Raw genomic sequence first — 17785 nt, forward strand, 5'->3', positions numbered from 1 at the left:
CCTGAGCAGGGCGCTCTCTAGTTGGGGCTGCACTGCCCCGTCCGCACACCTGGGCCTGGCGATCCCTCACATCTGAGGCCCTGCCCAACGTGGCAGCTCTTACCCCTTGTGCCCTCCAGTGGAACCTACTCTGGCCCCAGACTGGTTCAGGCTAGACAGGGACTGACCAGGGGCCTGTGAGACCAACCAGGGAAGAGGCCTCCTCCTGCAGGGGCCCCACACCTAAGCCCACCCGACCGGTTCCGGTCACATGTCCCATTCCTGGCTCAGTGCCCTGAGGGGCTTCACTTCAGCCACAGTGGGGGTGGTGGGGAGGGGGTGGTGGGGAGGCCTGGCCCAGAAGCCCCAGCTCTGGGAATAGGAGGCTTCTGCTGCGCCCTGGAGCCCCGGGGACCCAGGAGTAACCGTGGGATACAGGACCCGGGACCACTGAGAACCTGTACAATAGTCCATATATTTATTCTTAAGCAAGTTATCAATAAAAAATTTAATACTAAAATGCCTTTACATAGAGTCTGCTGTTCATAAAACCTTTGTGTGTTTTTTGTCTGTTTTTAGTGTTTACATTGAAAAAAAAATCCAACCATCCCCTTAGTTTACACATTTACAGGAATCGTGCCTTCGTCACGTTAACCACGGAGAGGGGGAGGGGTCACACCATTCACACACACACAGAAAGGAAAAGAGAGAAAAACCAGGGACAAATCGGAGCCCAGCAGGACAGGAGCGCAGCGGTGGGCCAGGTGTCCGACCTCCATGGTCGCGCCCTGCTCGGCCTCGGGTGCAAAACGCCTGCCCTCCAGCTCCCACGGCTCAGTGTGTCCGCGGCGGCGCGCGCTTCCTCACGGGACGTTGTTCTGATCCCCGAGCCTCAAGCAGGACCTCATCCAACCACCTCCCCAGACAGCCACCGGGAATGAAATATTGCACTCATGCAAGACAAAGAGTAGGCTCGGGGGTAGGAGTGGGGATCCCCAACCACAACATGACCCCCCAGCCTTCAGCTTCTTAGGGAGCCTCCGGAAATGGCCCTTCAAGGAGGCCAGCCAGCAGGTGAGAAGCAGTCCCTAATAGACCCAAGAAAAAACAGGGGGGTCAAGGGGACCTGGGATTTGGGGGTAGGGCACCCGCCAGCACCCCTGGTTCCACAGCCCACGGTGTGGGTGACAGAGCCGGTCCCAGAGCAGTGGCTAACTTGGGGGGCTTTCCTGAAGCTCCTGTGGGGCCAGAGGAGCCTTGGGGTGAAAGGACACGGCAAGTGTGTGGCCCCACCATGTATTTCTGAGGTTGAAGGCTGTCGGGCTCAGGTCCAGGCAGCCCTGTCTGTCCTTGGCTGTGGGAGGGGGGGTGTGAGTTCTCCTGGGTTACTGGGGCAGAGCCCCTTAAAGGCGCTCCTTGTACCTGGGGCCAGGATGTGGGCTCAGGTGGTCAGGGGGACCCTTATTCTATGCCACAAGCATTAGCCCATCAGGCCCTCTGATCCACCAGGTGTCCGCAGAAAAGGCCCAGAAACCTCTAATGGTGTAGGGGCAGGCAGAGGGGTCCGAGGGCCAGGCAGACGTGACTGGTGGAAAAGGGGGTCATGAAGGAGCCTTCCCCTGCTTGTGGTGGGCCGGGGGGCAGAGCCTGCCCTGGCCACAGCACTTCCGGCCTGGCCCCACCAGCACCTATGCCTTGAGCAGGCCAGCAAGCTTGGCCAGGGCTTTGGGGGCAGTGATAAAGGTACCTGGGGAGGAAAACGGGGTGTCTCTTCCATGTACTCTGCTCTGGGGTGAGGAGAGAACCCGCCCTCGTGGGCCCTGAGCCCTGCCCAGTTCAGGGACCTGGTCAAGCTGCCCCTTCACGCAGCAACTGCTCCTTTCAGGAAAGTTAGGGACCTGGTGGTGAGGAGGGGCTCAGAGCTGGGCCCTGCTTCCAGAGTGTGCCAGGGCGGTGAGGGTGAGGGGGCGAGGGGTCAGCTTCTCCCTGCTCTGGGTGGAGGCCAGACTCCGTGGCCTTAAACCCACTGGCCATGGAAACGGAAATCAGATACAAGTTGGAATATGTATTCGGGAAATACGATCAAAGCATCGCTTTTTCTTATCAATACCTTAAAATATTTGTTCATCTTTGTGTTGTTTTGAGCAGAGGTGAGAGGCACATGTCCACTGTCACACTCCCTGGTCTGGGCTTTACCTCTTGAACCCCTTTTTTCCCCATGGCCCCTCATCACCACCCCCGGCTCCAACACTTCTTTTCTAGGAGACGTACTGAAAAGAAAGAACCCGACTGACTTTCATCTTGCACGGGCATCCCCCCCGAGAGATCAGAGGGTGCCGCCAAGGCTCCACCTGAGCCTCCCGTGGCCTCTGCCTCCTGCCCCTGCCCAGAGCTGCCTCTGTCATCCCAGATGCCCTGTTGGAACCCAGCTAGGCTGAGAACACTGCATTTCCAAAGGAAATCCCGGGACAAAAATCGTTACACACAGGCAGACACACGCACCCACACACGCACACATGCACACATACGCACATACACACACCTCGACACGTGAATAGGGAAAAATCCTTTTCCACATTTTTCAGTAAAACTTCCCCACAGAAATACAATATTTACATAGAGAAATAAATAGACAACACACCTGATTTCTGCTTTCCCTGGTGGGAGACGGTCGGAGGTACTAGGGAATATGGCTTGGATTAGAATCTCCCGTGAACTGCCGGTGCAGGAAACGGAGGGTGCTGTGGGTGGGGTGGGCCAGGGACCCATCGGGGCCACCGCCCGACCCTCCGCAGCGGACGGGACGGGACTGGGTTTCAACGCCTAGAGCGCTTTTTCCAGGGAAACCGGAGGAAAGCCTGGGCTGCCCATGGGCTTGCATATTTGCTCAGACTCGCCCCTGGGAGGCCAGGCTGCCTCCCACCCGGCGGCTCGGCCCACGCCAGGCTGCGCGCACAGGGTCCCCGGCAAGGGTGGGAGGCATCTGCGGTGGGCGGCTCAGCACAGGATGGGCACACCGTCGGCTGTCACCAGGCGCCCGGTGGTGGGGTCATAGGTGCCCGCCAGGTAGTAGAGGTCCTGCCGGTCCTGGCACTTGCGGCTGCGGGCCATCTGCTCGTACTGCTCACGCGCCACCACCTGGCACTTGTGGGAGATGGTCTGCACGTCGTTCTCATCCTCGTGGCAGGACTGGTACAGTGCGTTCTGGGGACAAGGTGTGCAGGGCGTCAGTGGCTGGCCTCAGCTGGAAAGACCCCCCCACCCCAGCTCTGTCAGGGTCCCTGAAGGGGCCTCTAACTGTGTGGCTGGAAGACGGGAACCAGTCCAGAGGCCGAGGAGCCTGCTGGGGACCCTCTGTGAGCTGTCAAAAAAATGCTCATTTCCCCAAAGATGGATGCGTCACGTGGCCTGGGAAGTGGCTTCTTCTCAAGGAGGAGCAGAGGGCGTGTGGACAGCAATTTCTGTCGCTGGCTGGCATCAGTGGCAGGGAGGGCCCATAGGGTGGGGGCTGCCACATGTCCTAGGAGTGAACTGGGCCTGCCGGATGCTGAGCACTGCTGTGGCCACAACCCCCCACCAGGTGACACTGTCAAAGCAGGGAGGGACCCGGGGCCCCGCTCCAGAACATGCCCACGGGCCGTGGCACCTGCTCATCAAGGCTGTGATGGGGCCGGGTGCTCTGTGTTGGGGCACAGTGCTGGTTGCTGTCCTATCCCCTCCCCGGGTCCTCCCTGGGGACCTAACCTTGCTGTCAGCCCCTGAACTTGCCCGACCGCATGGACCTCATGGGCCTCACCTTGCCATCAGCCCCGCACCTGCCCGGCCCCGTGGGCCTCACCTTGCTATTAGCCCCGCACCTGCCCGGCCGCATGGACCTGAGGGGCCTCACCTTGCCATCAGCCCCGCACCTACCCGGCCTCACGGGCCTCACCTTGCCGTCGCACTGCCTCTTGCCCAGCTTGGTCTCCTCGGGGTGGTAGAACCACTTGACCTTGACCACCATGTTGCTGCCCCACGACTCCCACATGCTTTCGATGCGGCCGATGTATGGCAGGTTGGGCCTCCCGGCCGAAAGGAAGACGGCGCAGTCCCCGACACGCAGCGTCTCCTTGCCCCGCACGATGGCCTTGTAGAACAGCTTCCGCGCCTTCCCCTTCATGCCGCGCCGCTGTGGGGGACACAGGCGGGCACTCTGAGAGGTTGGGTCATAGCGGGAGGTGGCGGCCAGGAGGCTTGGAGGGTGTGGGTGTGGGTGAGAATGTGGGTAACGGTGTGGGTGTGTGAGTGAGTGAAGGTCTGAGTGGGCGTGTGAGTGCGAGTGGGCGTGAGGGTTTGAGTGTGGGTGTGAGTGGGTGTGTGTGGCTGCAGGTGAAGGTTTGTGGGTGACGGTGAGTGAGCATGTTGGTGTGTGAGGATGAGTGTTGGTGAGGGTGTATGGGTGGGTGAGGGTGTGAGCGTGTGTGTCTGAGTGTTGGTGAGGGTGTATGGGTGGGTGTGAGTCAGTGTGTCTGTGAGCGTATCTGAGTGTTGGTGAGGGTGTATGGGCGGGTGTGCACGTAGTGTGGGGGTGTGTCTGTGAGCATGTGTATCTGAGTGCTGGTGAGGGTGTATGGGCGGGTGTGCACGTAGTGTTGGGGGTGTGTCTGTGAGCGTGTGTATGAGTGTTGGTGAGGGTGTATGGGTGGGCGTGCGGAGTGGGTGTGAGTGGGTGTGTCTGTGAGCATGTGTATGTGAGTGTTGGTGAGGGTGTATGGGCGGGTGTGCACGTAGTGTTGGGGGTGTGTCTGAGCGTGTGTATCTGAGTGTTGGTGAGGGTGTATGGGTGGGCGTGCGGAGTGGGTGTGAGTGGGTGTCTGTGAGCGTGTGTATGAGTGTTGGTGAGGGTGTATGGGCGGGTGTGCACGTAGTGTGGGGGTGTGTCTGTGAGCGTGTGTATCTGAGTGCTGGTGAGGGTGTATGGGCGGGTGTGCACGTAGTGTGGGGGTGTGTCTGTGCGTGTGTATCTGAGTGCTGGTGAGGGTGTATGGGCGGGTGTGCACGTAGTGTGGGGGTGTGTCTGTGAGCGTGTGTATCTGAGTGCTGGTGAGGATGTATGGGCGGGTGTGCATGTAGTGTGGGGGTGTGTGTGGCAGGGGGCCTACAACAGCAGGAACGGTGGCTGAAGGCCCTGGGATCATGATGGGAGCAGGGGGTATGCCTCCACGGACACAGGTATGACACCTGGACTGACTCTAAAGGGACAATGATCTGGGGCAGGGATGTGTGAACGGGGTGGCCACTACGACAGTGTTATTCACAAAGGCAAAAGACCCACAAATGGCCCCACAAGCGCCCCTAGAACAGTGCCCTGGTGAGGACAGAGGTGGTGTCCGAGCACCAGAGATGGGACCCTCCACCTCTGGCGGAGCCACTTATCGATGTGGGAAGGTGAGGCCAGAACATGCGAGCAGCTCGGGGGGACCCGACATGAAGCCATTTCCACTGTCGCGTGAGCCATGGGCTCCAGCAGCAGTGGCCGTCCGCCTTACTGGGTTGTGGGTGGGTTTTTGTTTCTCCCTGGAGTTTTCCAATTTTTTTTTTTTTTTTACTTGAAACAAGTAGGAAGATGAACACAGCAGGGAGAGAAGGGCAGTGGGGGCACAGCAAGCTTCCCTGGGGGCTTCCCTGGGGGCCAGGAGCTCCTCCCGCTGCCCACTGGAGCCCTACCTGTGTGGGGTTCCCCGACCACTTCCAGAGCTGCCGGGCGGGCAGGAAGGCTGAGATCTTTGGCCGGTTTTCCACGGAGGGCAGCCGCTGCCTCCGCGAGAGGTCTTTGGCTTTGGAGAAGCTCAGGGCTTCTTTGCGCTTGAGCCTAGATTTGCTGCTGCTGGGGCCAGAGCCTACGCCGGCGCCGGCCACGGAGGCCCTGGACAGGAAGCAGCGCTGGGCATGCCCGTGGGGGCTGCCGCCCTTGGAGCGCAGGGCCTCGGGCTGGGCCAGGAGGGTGGGCACAGGGTGGGTGAGGCAGGTCTGCAGTAGCAGGGCCGGGTCCTCGTCGTCTGAGCTATAGGACGAGTCCTCGTTGTCCGAGGAGCAGAGGCTGGAGGTGGACACGGAGCCCGAGGAGGAAGAGGTGGATGAGCCGGAGGAGGAGGAGGACACGGACAGGCGGGTCAGGAAGCGGGATGGCACGCCGGCTGCCAGCCCCGGCCCATCCTCGTCCTCATCTGAGTAGGAGCTGTGGCAGTCGCTGTCACACGGCAGTGGGAACTCGGCCTGGCCTGTGTATTTGCGTAGCGCCAGCCCCATGGGCAGCGGGGGTATGGGCGCCCGCCCCTTCTTGTCCTTGCCCACGAGGGCCGGGTGCGCGTAGCTGGGGCTGGGCAGGGGCCGTGTCAGCTTGGGGCCGAAGTCCTTGTCCCCCATGAGCAGCGCCTTGCAGGTCTTGCTCTTGGGAGAGGTCACGCCCTCGTGGTCCAGCTTGACCAGGAACTCGCTGCCTGCCCGCCTCCGCCCGCCCTTCTCGGCCTCCACCCTCTCAGCCTTCTTGGCCCGCAGCAGCTTGTGGGATCCCCCAGGGAGGCCTGGCCCGGCCCCGCTGACGAAGGGCGCATAGGAGTTGGCCAGGCTGCTAAAGGAGTCGGCGCGGAAGCCGTTGCCGAACACGGGCGCGGCCACACTGTGCATGGGGAACAGCGCGTCGCGGGCGCGCAGCTTCCTGCTGCTGCCGTTGAGCTGGAAGAGGTTCTGCAGCGCCGCCGGGCCCTTGCCGGCCGTGGCCACCGCCTTCCGCTTGGTCTGCGCCACCGCGGACCAGCTCAGCAAGGGGCTACCCCGGCGGCCCAGGAAATGGTCGGAGGCCCCCATGGGGGATTTGGCACCTGAGGTTAGGAGTTCGGCTTTACCTGAGGACAAAAACCCAGGGGAGTCAGCCTGGGCCCATGCAGCAGCCTCCACCTGCTCCTCCCCGGACCCTGCCTGCCCCAAGGGCCTCCCGGTGCCCCCAGTCCCCAGAGGGTGCCTGTCGTGATCCAGGTTCTGGGAAGTCCAGCAACATACCGGCTTTGTCTTTGCTAAAGGATTTCTTCCCGGGTGTCTTCAAAGCTTCAGGGCCATCCTGCGCTTTGGGGGACAGGCTGGGGGTGGCAGCCTCGCTGGGTAGGGGGGCCTCACTGGACACTTTCTTGGTCCTCCGGCAGCTGCTAGAGACTAGCAGGGCTGGAGAGGGCTCTGTGCCTGCAGAGAGCATGGGCCAAGGGCTTCAGTGCCATGGCCATGGGGTGACTGCCACCCCAACCCTTCCTTGGGAGCCTCTGGACTAAGTACAGCCCAGGCAGGGCCCCGCCCCGCCCCAGGGCCCCACCCCACCCTGCCCTGCCCCCAGAGCCCCGCCCTGCCCCACCCAGGTCCCTGCCACACAGGGTCCCGGGGCTCACACTGGATCTTGAAGTCTGGGGGCAGCAGCCTAACGTTGGAGACGGCAATGTGACCGGTGTCCCCATCGTCGAATTCCACCACTACCGACTCCAGGTCCTCATCTTCATCGCCAGAGGCCCCTGTGGACAGCACGCCTGAGCTTGTATCTCCTGGAACAACTGGGAGGCGGGCTGCCGAGGCCGGTGGGCAGGGCGAGGGGAGGGCTCCTGGTTCTGCTTCCTGACCACACAGACCACGAAGCTGCCCTGCAGCCCGGGAGCCAGAGCCTCCTCTCCACCTCCTGCAGCGTCTCCCGTGTGATGTTATTGTCACTCCCACCCAGCCCGGGCCCAGACTTCCCCCACGTCGCCCCCACCCAGCCCAGGCCCAGACCTCCCCGCATGTGCTCATGGTCAAGCGCCCACCTCTGAGCCGAGTCCTGCCTGGAGGCACCTCCCGCCCACCTGGCCACTTGCCTGTAGGACCCTTGAGCCTTCTGCCCTGGGGACCTACATGCCCTGCCTGTGGTCAGGGGGTTTTGCCCAGGGGAGCTGGTGCCCCCAGTGTACTCTGTGACCCCCAGCAGCAGGGCTCTGGGTCTCTTCCTGCTGGTCCCCTCTGCTTGGCTGGAGGGCAGAGCCCCCCCACCCCTCCCCACACACCCACTACGTTTTCATGGCGTCTGGGGAACTGACTCCACTATGATGCTCTGAGAAAGCTGGTTCTGCCCTCGCCAGCCTTGGAAGCAGGGCTATTAGGGGCAGATGGAGCCTGTGGGCCTCAGAGGGTCCTGCCCCAGCCCCTGCCTGCAGTGTGGCTCACCGCGGACCACGTTGCCTGGGTACAGACATCGAGACTTCTGGCTCCAGTAGGCGCAGACGCGCGTGCCGGGTGGGAGGTACCGGCTGGATTGTGGCCGCACGTCAAGAACCTGCAGGAGCGTGGGCAGCGGCTCATGAGCAAGCAGCCCGGCACAGGGCTGCCCGAGAGCCTGGTCCCTGGTCCTGGTGGTGGCTGCAGGCTGGGCCAAGGCCCTCCTTTGTCTTGGGGCAAGCCAGCCAGGCCCCTCCCCAGGACAGGCCGGCCGGTCCTCACCGCCTCCTGCAGCAGCTGCTCCAGCGAGTAGATCCTCTGCCGGTTGCCCCTCTCCCCCTCGATGACGATGCTATAGCTGGGGGCATTGGGGAGTGTGAGGGGCCGTGGGTCTTGGTTGCCCGCCCGGCCCCCGCCCTGCCCCACCGTGCCCCAGCCTCACATGTCGGGTGGCTGCAGGGTCCTGACGCTGCCCGCGTACAGCAGGCTGTCCTCCTTGGGAATCAGCACGGGCAGCCCGTCCCGCAGGTCCTCTTTGTGGATGGCACACGAGCGTGCTGTGGGCACAGGGCGTCAGTGGCCGGCACGGGCTACCCACCGCTCCTCCCCAGGCGGCCGGTGCCCTTCCTGGCCCTGCTCACCCAGGGCAGCGCTCTGCTCCGCGCTCAGGGGGCCACTGTCCTCCTCCTCTTCCTCCTCCTCCTCCTCCTCTTCCGAGAAGCTGCTGTTGTCCTCGAACTCAAAGTCATCCTCCACTGCAAAGCTTTCCAGCAGGTGGCTCACTGCCCGGCCCTTGCCCTAGGGGTCAGAGAGGTCAGGCTTGGGCGGGGCTTGGGTGGGGCATGGGTGCAAGGTAGGCTCCCAGGGTGGGGGGCTGCTACCTGCTTGCCGGCCTTGCGCTTCACCTTGCTCAGCTTCCGGCCTTTCCCCAGGATGGCCTTGGCGTTGTGCGCAGCTAGCGTGATGGAAAGGGCCCCGTTCTTCCGCTGCATGTGGGCGGGGAAGGGGCTGAGTTGATGTTGCTGGGACAGCCTCAGGCTGACTCGGGGCTCAGGGGCCAGCGTACGTGGAGGGTGGGGAAGGCCTTTCCCAAGGGCACCCACCCACTAGGCCCGGCGCCCAGCCTCACCCGCAGCACAGGCTGCAGCACTGTGCCCTTGCGTGTGGCCCTCTTGAGGCGCTCGCTGGCCAGCTGGCTGCCCTCCTCATGGCAGGTGAAGGCCCGGGAGGGGCTAAAGAGGACGTCCCTGCTGGGGGTGGCCCCTGGCTCTGCCCGCAGGCCACCCTTGGCCTTGCCCTTAGCTTTCTTCTTGCCAGGCGCACCTGGGGGCCTCTGCCCTGGGGACCGCTCCAGGGTGGTGCCCACCTTGGCCTTCACTGACCGCCTCTTGATCTTGACCTCGCTCTCGGGGCTGGACAGGCGGCAGGCCCCTGGGGGAGGGAGGCAAGGCTGTCACGGAGGTCCCCGTCCTGGAGAACCTGCTGGTTGGGCTGACCTCGCCTGCTCTCCCTCCTGGTTACCTAGCAACCCCTGCCTCTCCTTCTTCTTCTTGGCCTTCTGGTTGGCTTCCATCTTGACCACAGAGGAGGGCGAGGGTCCCAGCACGGCCACACTGGCCCCGGCATGCAGCACCAGCCCTGCCTCCCTGGGTGGTGCCTCTGTCCCCAAGAGACCCTCGCAGTCCTCACTGTCGTAGCTGCTGCCTGGGAGAGAGGCAGAGGAATCCAGATGACTTGACGTTCAGCTGTGCAACTGTGGGTGGGGGAGGTGGCCATCTGGACATGCAGGTGCGTTGGGCTGTGAGCGGGGCCACTGTACCCTCTGGGCTGGTTTGTGGGGGTGCTTTTGGGAGCAGGCGCCTGAGGTCCCGGCCTCCAGCCTGAGGGATTTATATGGGTGTGGGGATGGGTGTTTTTCCCTTCCATATCCTGGGCAATGGGCACCACTGGCATAGCTGGGGACCCTCCCCAGGAAGTCCCTTCCCCTCTTTCTGCTGTCCCCCCAAGACGGCCCTCTGCCCCTCCCGCAGCCCTAAACGGTCCTCCCTTTGTTCTTTCTCAGGCGTCTGAAGGGGGAAGGAGCTGCGGGGAGGAAGGAAGCATCTTATTTTTCTAGGCTCCTGTCTCTGGACATGTGTGTTTGCTGGGGGGGCCACATAATGCCTCGGGGTCAGCCCAGCCAGACGCTAGATGAGGAGGGGCTGGGGCCATCGGGAGGGCTATTTTTAAATTGGCTTTCCTAGATGGTTCCAGAGGTGTCCTTCCTCCCCTTTCGCGTCGACACGGGGTGAGGCACGCCAAAAGCCACTGAGCTCTGCCGTAGGGACGGGGACTCCTTCTGTGAGACCCCATCCTCCTCCCCCAGCCTGCCTCATGAGGAGGTTTCCTCGGACCTGTCACACCCCATGAGCCCTGACCCTGCCCCAGTGGTGGCCGCCACCTGCTGCCCTCTCCTCCCGCCCCCCAGTGACCTGATTGGGGCTCCTGGCCGTGGCCTCACATCAGCAACTTGCCTGCCTCCCGGGATGCAGCCACCGAGGGCTGGGCTGGGCACCTGGGTGTCTCCCGGCTGCCGTGGCCCTTGGGCTGTGGGTGCCGCATGGCCCCGGATGCCTTGGCGCTCTTGGCTCGGGACAGCTTCTCCCGGATGCGCCCCCCGGAGGTGGCCTCCTTCCGCTGGAAAGAGCTGAGGCCTGTGGGTAGCCCTCTGCTCTTGACCTTGGGTTTCAGCTGGGCCACCCTGTGGGCCACGGAGGGCGCCAGCCCGCCCTGACAGCTGCTCTTCTTACACTGCACCTTCTCCTATAACAGGGAGAGGCAGTTGCACACTCAGGGTGCCCTCCGCAAACCACGGCCCCTGGGCCGCAGGTGTCCCTGTTAGTGCCCGGCTCAGAACTGGCACCTCCCAGGCCCTCAATACACAGGAGCTGAAGGCCCAAGACACAGGGCCTACCCCAGAGCCTACGCTTGGCTTTTCCCACCCACTCCGCTGCCCACCAACTGCCCACCCCCTCCGCTGCCCACCAACTGCCCACCCCACGTGGGGGGCATGGAGGAGACCGAGGACCCAGCAGCTGTGGGTGTTGTGGGGCCAGGCCATTAGCTTTTCTAAAGGGAAGGATGAAGCAGAGCACCTGTGCAGAAGGATCAGGCCCCTGAGCTGGGGGGGGGGCAGACAGGTGCAGTGCGCTGGGCCCACCTCTCATCAGCACCCCCAGGTCACAGAGAGGGAAGGGGCAGGAGGCATCTGCTGTACCAAGAAGGAAGGGGTGTGGGCACTGAGGCGCCCCCGCCACACCAAGTGTGCCCCAGGCACTATGGACAGAGCCACCGGCAGAAAGGCAGGGCCTCGCTCCAGGGAGCCTCTGTAAGCAGAGTGCAGCCTCAACATCGGCGTTCCCACTGGAGTGAGACCGGAGGGTGGAGTGACATGGGGCGAGTGGCTGCTGGGCCACCGGTCAGACCTGACCCCACGACACTGAAGGTCGGCCCGGCCTCCCTCCTCGTCAGCACTCAGAGCTCCGAGTCCTGATGCGCTCATCTGAGCAGTCGGTGTGGGCACGGGGCTGGGGAGTCTGTTGCCCGCTACCTGCCCAGGACGGGGCCACAGGGCCCTGAGGCAAGGTGGGGCCTCGACGCTCACCATGGCGGCGGTCTGCAGGCCCGCATAGACACTCCTCTCCAGCTTGCTCCGCTTCTTGGCAGGCTCACCCCCGACGCCTCCTCGCAGCTCCGCGCACAGCAGACCCAGGCTTGTCGGCACTGCCCTGGAAGCAATGGGGTCAGGTGGGTGCAGGGCAGATACAGGCCTGGCCACTCCAACCTCATCCCCCCACTGTCCCTGTGGCAGGTCACCCTGTAGGTCACACCCTTCCGAGGGCCCTACATCTTGGGCAGACAGAGCCAGGGGCACGGGGCTGGGGGCTGAGCCAGCTCTGAGCTCCCCCATGCATCTGCCTCTAGCTAGCCCCACTGCCTGCCAACCACCAGCCCTGAGCGGTCCCTATGTCCCCAAATCTGCCCCATCCCCCACTTGGCCATACTGGAAGTGGGTACGCTTCTATTACCCAAATCCCATCCTGCCACCCAAGGGATGCCCTTGGGTGCTGTCTGCTCCTAGCCACGGTGACCCAGACGCCAGGCGTTGGGGGCTGGGGCCAGTCAGGGCTCTGGGGGGCCACCCAGTGCTCAGGAGCCAGGGCTCTGCTGCTACCAGGGCCCAAGTGGGGCTGCGACCTCAACTTTGGCACCCTGAATGTGGGACAGCCGCACACGTGCCCGCTTGTGAGTCTGTGGCGGGGATTATGCAGGCCAGGTCCGGCCCTTGGCGGGTGTTTGGGTCCTGATGCCACCACCATTAGGGACAGAGTGGGCACCAGGCAGGTTCATGAGAACTGTCCACTGCCAGCGTTTCTTCCACAGCTAGAAGCAGACGGGCAAAGCGGAGTCCTACCGGGACAGGGTGGGGTGGGGGCGGCGTCCAGAGGAGCCTGGGCTCTTCCCCAAGTCCCCGACTGCCGGCTCGGACCCTCTCGGGAGTCCGTCTTGCCCTCCACGCAGGTCATGAGAAGGGAATCCTGCAACCCCTGCCCCTCCCAGACGAAGCCCTGGAAACTGCTAGAGCCGAGGCTCGGTTTCCCCAAGACCCGTGGCTGTGCTGTCCCCCAGGTTGGGGGCTGGGGCGGAGTCAACTCCTGCCTCCAAGGGCCCAGCAGCGCCTCCAGATGCCCCAAAATGGGTCCCTCCTGATCCCCCCACCTCCTGGGCGGGTGACCCACCCTCCCCAGAACCTCTCACTGCCCTATTTCACATGGGGAAACTGAGGCTTGGGGGGGTCTCTCAGCCTGTTCTTGGGTAGACGGGCTGCGGACTTGGCCCCTCACCTTTCAACGCCCCCCACAGGTGCAAAGGGAGCCCTGGCTGCTAACAAAAATGAATCACAGACAGAGACAAAGAGCCCTGCCCCGCTCTGGCTTGGCGGATGTCCCTTTCCACCTCCCTGCTCACAGACGAGGCTGGGCTTCTGAGGGCCGCACCTCGATGCTGCTCCTTCCTTGCTGCTTGGCAGGAAGCCGTAGGCCAGGAGACGCCCCCGAGCCCCCAGCCCCCCCACTTCCTGCAAGGTGAGAGGCCAGCCCTGAGGCAACTGCCTCTGCCTCCGCTCCCTGGACGAGTGAGGATAAGGGGGTGGAAGGGTGAGGTGGGGCCCTGACCTCCGGGACAGGAGTCCTGGACTCAATTTCCCTCCCTGTCCTGAGGCTGCTGGCTTCTAACCAGACCCTAGCTTCCAGGGGCCCTGTCCTGCCTGGCAGCCCTCACAGTGCTGGCTGGTTCTCCACGGGAGACCCCACCAGGAGACACCTGGGCAGGGCAGGGCAGGAGGCAGCTTGGGGGGCAGCCATACAGTGACCTCTCCACTGCCCATGGCCACACAGCCCCTCCCTCTTACCTTCTCTGCATTTGCTAATGTTTTGTGACATAAAGTCCTGAGATTAATTTTTTGCCTCTGTCTTAATCGAAGGAACCATTTAGTGCCGATTTAACTATTATTACCAAATCATCAGGATTGATGCAGTGCGCACACACGTGCGCCAATCGTGTGTGGAGGAGCTCGGAGGATTTATGCAAATGGGCCTGCCGGGAGAGGCAATTTGTAGCCGAGAAGGACAATTATACCAGGCCCGGGAGTGCGCCAACGACGGCGCCGGGCGGGTAATGGGTAATAGCATCGCGCTGCGGCCGTGACCAACGACTTTATATAGTGCAGATAAACAGACTTGCACGCAACGCCGCCTCAGACGAGAGGGGGGCCGGGCGGGGACCAGGCCACAGCCAGGTGTGCGGAGCTGGTGTGGCTGGGCCTTGGCTTCCGGTGGGGACCCGGGCCGGGGTGGTGCCGGGAGCTGCCAGCTGGGCAAAGCAAAGCCTGTCTGGAGCAGGGCTCTGTCCGCTGGTCACTCTTGATGGTGTAGGAGGGGCAGGGCCAGGCCTTCGGAGCAGGTGGGAAGGGGCCTCCCCAGCAGCCCCGGAAGACTGAGAGGAACCCAGTCCCCGCTGTCCCAGCCTCAAGGGCCCCAGGCTGGCCAGACACACGCAACCTGCAACGCCAATGTCCAGGACTCACTTGACTTTCTTGCTGTCGCTCCTTGGGAGCGGCCCTGTGAGACGTGGGGTGGGCAGCGAGCTGGAGTGTTTGCGCTTCCTCGGCCGGCCAGGCCCCCGCCGTGCAGGGCTCCGCGAGCTCTCATCTCTCCTGGGGGCCGCAAGGGGGATGGTCAGAGGTTCATGCTCAACCCAGCTCCCTGACAAGTTCCAGCCAAGGGCACTGCCCTTAGAGTGCTACTGGTTGTGGCAAAAGGTGCGTCCCAGACCTGGCCTGGGGAGCCCGACCCTGCAAGCAGAGGGCAAGGCCAGCCAGGGCCCCCGCCCACTGGTTGGGGGGTGTCCTCTCCCACAACTTCTGCCCTGGCCCCAGCCCTCCCTACTCCCTCACCCGCCACCCTGCGGTTGGCCTCCTGCTGTGCCAACCTCTGATGAGAGGCTCTTCCACCAACCCCGGCCCCTGCCACTTGGTCTCGCTGCTGGACGAATGTCAATCCTTAGATCCCACTGCCTGTAGGGGGTCTCCCCAACAGGCCCCAGTGCCTGCCCACAGGCAGGGGGCAGAGCCCAGTCCGGGTCTGTTCGCACGGCAGGTACTCCCGGGGGTGGGGGTGCTGTAACTCTCCCAGGCCCCCCATCCCCACCAGGCTGGGCGTACTCATGGTCGTGCCTGCGCTGCAGACGGGCCAGCTCCCGCTGCTTTTCCTTGTAGCGCCGCTGCAGCTCCGCCAGCTGCACACGCATCCCCACCTCCTGTGTGTCCAGCCGGTCGATGGCAGCCTTCAGGGGGCACACCTGGGGGGAAGGGGCACAGGGGCTTGTGAGCCGGGCCAGGGCCCAGGCGGGGGCTGTGTGGGCAGCTCAGGCACTTGGGGCCCCCAGTCATGCCATGCACTGGACGACGTGGGCAGTGGGACCCCCACTCACAGGCTTGGTTTTGGGGGTCCAGGTGTCCTTGCGCTGCAGGATCTGCATGCGGGGGGTGAGCCTGGGGCTGCTGCAGGGGGCGGCCGTGGGTGGCTGTGCTGGGGCAGGGGAGCTGTCCAGGCTGGCAGCCTCTACCAAGGACCAGGCTGTGGCCAGCGTGGCCAGGTGCTGCAGGTTGAAGACCAGCACGTCCTCTTCCTCCTCTGTAGGGCATGGGAAGGTCAGCATGGGGGTGGCTGGGCACACACTGCCCCTCACAGTCTCCTGATGTCATCAGCTCTGCCTCTGGAAGCCATCCAGCCGTGAGAACCAGGATGAGGGTCAGGCGGCCGGGAAGAGTGAGGCAGGCACCAGGGCCGGCACCCGGCACCCCTGTTTGGCTCCAGGCTGGGGAGACACTCCCTTGGTGGTAGGGCAGGGCCAGCTGGGAGGGCCCACGGGACAGGGTCCTCTGCGTCACAGAGCGAGACAGGGCCCAAACCATGGAAGTCAAAGCAAGCTACTCGCTGACAGAAACACCTGTGCACCCCCCACCAGGGAGGCCCCGCTTCAAACAGCTGCCGTGGGACCCTCAGAGACACAGGCAGGGCTGCGAGGCCATGAAGCTTCCACCCTGGAAACTGCTCAAGTTCAACCACGCTGCGTTCAGCTGCTCTAGCCGGCGGTTCCAACAGCTGTTGGTCAACCAGTTCAAAGTCACGTGGACAGATGGCTTTGAACTGTGGGCTTCAGCAACTGAGCATCACTTAATCCAGGTGGTGGAGGCTGGTGCCCCCCAGCAGCTAAGGCCTGCCACTGCCTGTCCATCTGCCCATCAGTCCTTCTGTCTACTTGCCTGTGTGGACACCTAAGAATCGATGGCTGCAGGAAGCCCAGTGGTTGGTCACTGCAGAGGGAGGGACAAGTCCCCTCCATACCTTTAGGTTCCAGACAGGGTCTTGCTCTATTGCCCAGGCTGGAGTGCAGCGGTGCCATCACGGCTCACTGCAACCTCGGACTCCTGGGCCCAAGCACCCTCCCACCGCAGCCTCCTGAGTAGCTGGGACCCCAGGTGGACAGCATGCCAGGCCCTGGATTCCTTGTGAGGAGGGCAGCGGTCGGGGTTTCTGGATGTAGCCTTACTCACTGTGGCCCTTCTCAGAGGAGCAGCCACCATTCCTCCATCCCCCTCAGAGCAGTGAATCGCTGCCCCTACCTCTCTCTGAACACAGCGCTGGGCTCTGCCAGACCCCTTCCAGCACATCCCAGCCCTGCGGCAGGCAGAAGGGCCATGACGGAGCACAGGTCAGGAGGGGGTGCCGGCAGGGCCGCATGCTCTGGGACCTCAGCCTGCGGACGGGGATGGGGGAGCTACCCTCACAGTGACCACAGCGAGCAACAGCCCAGCAGCCCAGGCAGTGGCCCAGGGGAGGCAAGGCCCATCTTGGAGTCAGAGCTTGAGCAAGCGGAGAGGCTGGTGTCCACGCAGGGGAGGGCCTGGGGTGAGGACTCAGGGTCCAAGTAGGGGAGCCAACCCTGGGGCTGCATAGCAACAGGGAGTGGGGCCCACGTGGGCTGATCCCACAAGGGCACCCATCAGGAGACGGCCAGACACTGTGTGTGGGGGAGGGTGGGTATAGCCAGGAAGGCAGGCGAATTGGGGACCCCTGTGGGGTCAGAGGTGCTGGCACCCCCTGGGAGCACCTAGGAATAACGGTAACCTCACAGCAATGAGCATCCCAAACCTGGTCTCTGCCTCTGAACCCCATGCTCCACTTAACCGGGCCTCCGCAGAGACATGGCTGATCTCATCTGGAGGTGGGAGTTCGGGATGACCAGAGTGAACCCATCCATCACGTGGCAAATCAGCACCTGAGAGCCACAGAGATGCACCTGACATTCCACGGGCACTCCACGGCATGTGGCTGGTTCCCTCCTCAGGGACAGGGGAGGGCCAGAAGGCCACAAGCCCGGACCCAGGGTTGATCCATCCCTCAAGGTCACTGCTAAGAAGCCGGGAGGTGCCCAGAGGGCAGATGCTGGGGTGCAAAACTGAACCCAAGTTCTGAGCTGAGACCACAGGTCCCCACCATGGGGACGCTCAGGCTTCGGGTCCAGTGTCCCCAGAGAACATGAGGGGAGAGATGGCCAAGAGGGGCAGGCTGAGCAGCTGCTGCCATGGGCAGCCGGGATGCACCTCCGCAGGCCCCTTCTGCCGAAGGCCCCAGGTCTCCTGGTCTCCCGGGGTCCCTGCCATTGGCCAGAAGCCACTCTGGGCCTCCCTTGACCTTGCAGGCTACGGGCATGTGGCCCCCACTTGGCCTCACCCAGACGGCTCTGCCAGGCCTAGAGGCTCTCTGCCAGCCCGGCCCTGATCCTGGGGACTTTTTCCTCTTTCTCCCTCTGCAGTCCTGCTGTCAGGCACAGGACAAAACCAACCTCCTCATTAATTTCAGCTGGAGTGGTTGCCACACTTGCAGGGATCAGCTCTGCGCCCCAAAGCTACACAGGCCTGCCCATTAGCTGGGACAAGGGGAAGGCAGGGTCTAGGAGGGGCCGTGCAGCGGGGACATGGAGGGCCGAGCTGGCC

The 17785-nt window shown here is 63.4% G+C and overlaps 1 protein-coding gene across 1 annotated transcript in view; it reads right to left on the reverse strand.

Moving 5' to 3' along the window:
- Window positions 1-434: 434 nt before the first annotated feature.
- The window catches only part of BAHCC1 (BAH domain and coiled-coil containing 1), a 61908-nt gene continuing 44557 nt past the window's right edge, over window positions 435-17785 (reverse strand). Inside the window, 17 exon segments of the mRNA XM_032241363.1 lie at window positions 435-3183; window positions 3911-4147; window positions 5686-6863; window positions 7018-7194; window positions 7395-7514; window positions 8197-8305; window positions 8470-8545; window positions 8630-8744; window positions 8829-8985; window positions 9069-9173; window positions 9317-9618; window positions 9709-9891; window positions 10701-10989; window positions 11831-11954; window positions 14312-14440; window positions 14948-15084; window positions 15217-15419. Coding sequence (XP_032097254.1) covers window positions 2977-3183; window positions 3911-4147; window positions 5686-6863; window positions 7018-7194; window positions 7395-7514; window positions 8197-8305; window positions 8470-8545; window positions 8630-8744; window positions 8829-8985; window positions 9069-9173; window positions 9317-9618; window positions 9709-9891; window positions 10701-10989; window positions 11831-11954; window positions 14312-14440; window positions 14948-15084; window positions 15217-15419 — 3848 coding nt within the window. The 3' untranslated portion in view covers window positions 435-2976.

This window comes from Sapajus apella, unplaced genomic scaffold (assembly GCF_009761245.1).
Source record: "Sapajus apella isolate SASKATOON/1434 unplaced genomic scaffold, GSC_monkey_1.0 scaffold48, whole genome shotgun sequence".
Classification (NCBI taxonomy): Eukaryota; Metazoa; Chordata; class Mammalia; order Primates; family Cebidae; genus Sapajus; species Sapajus apella.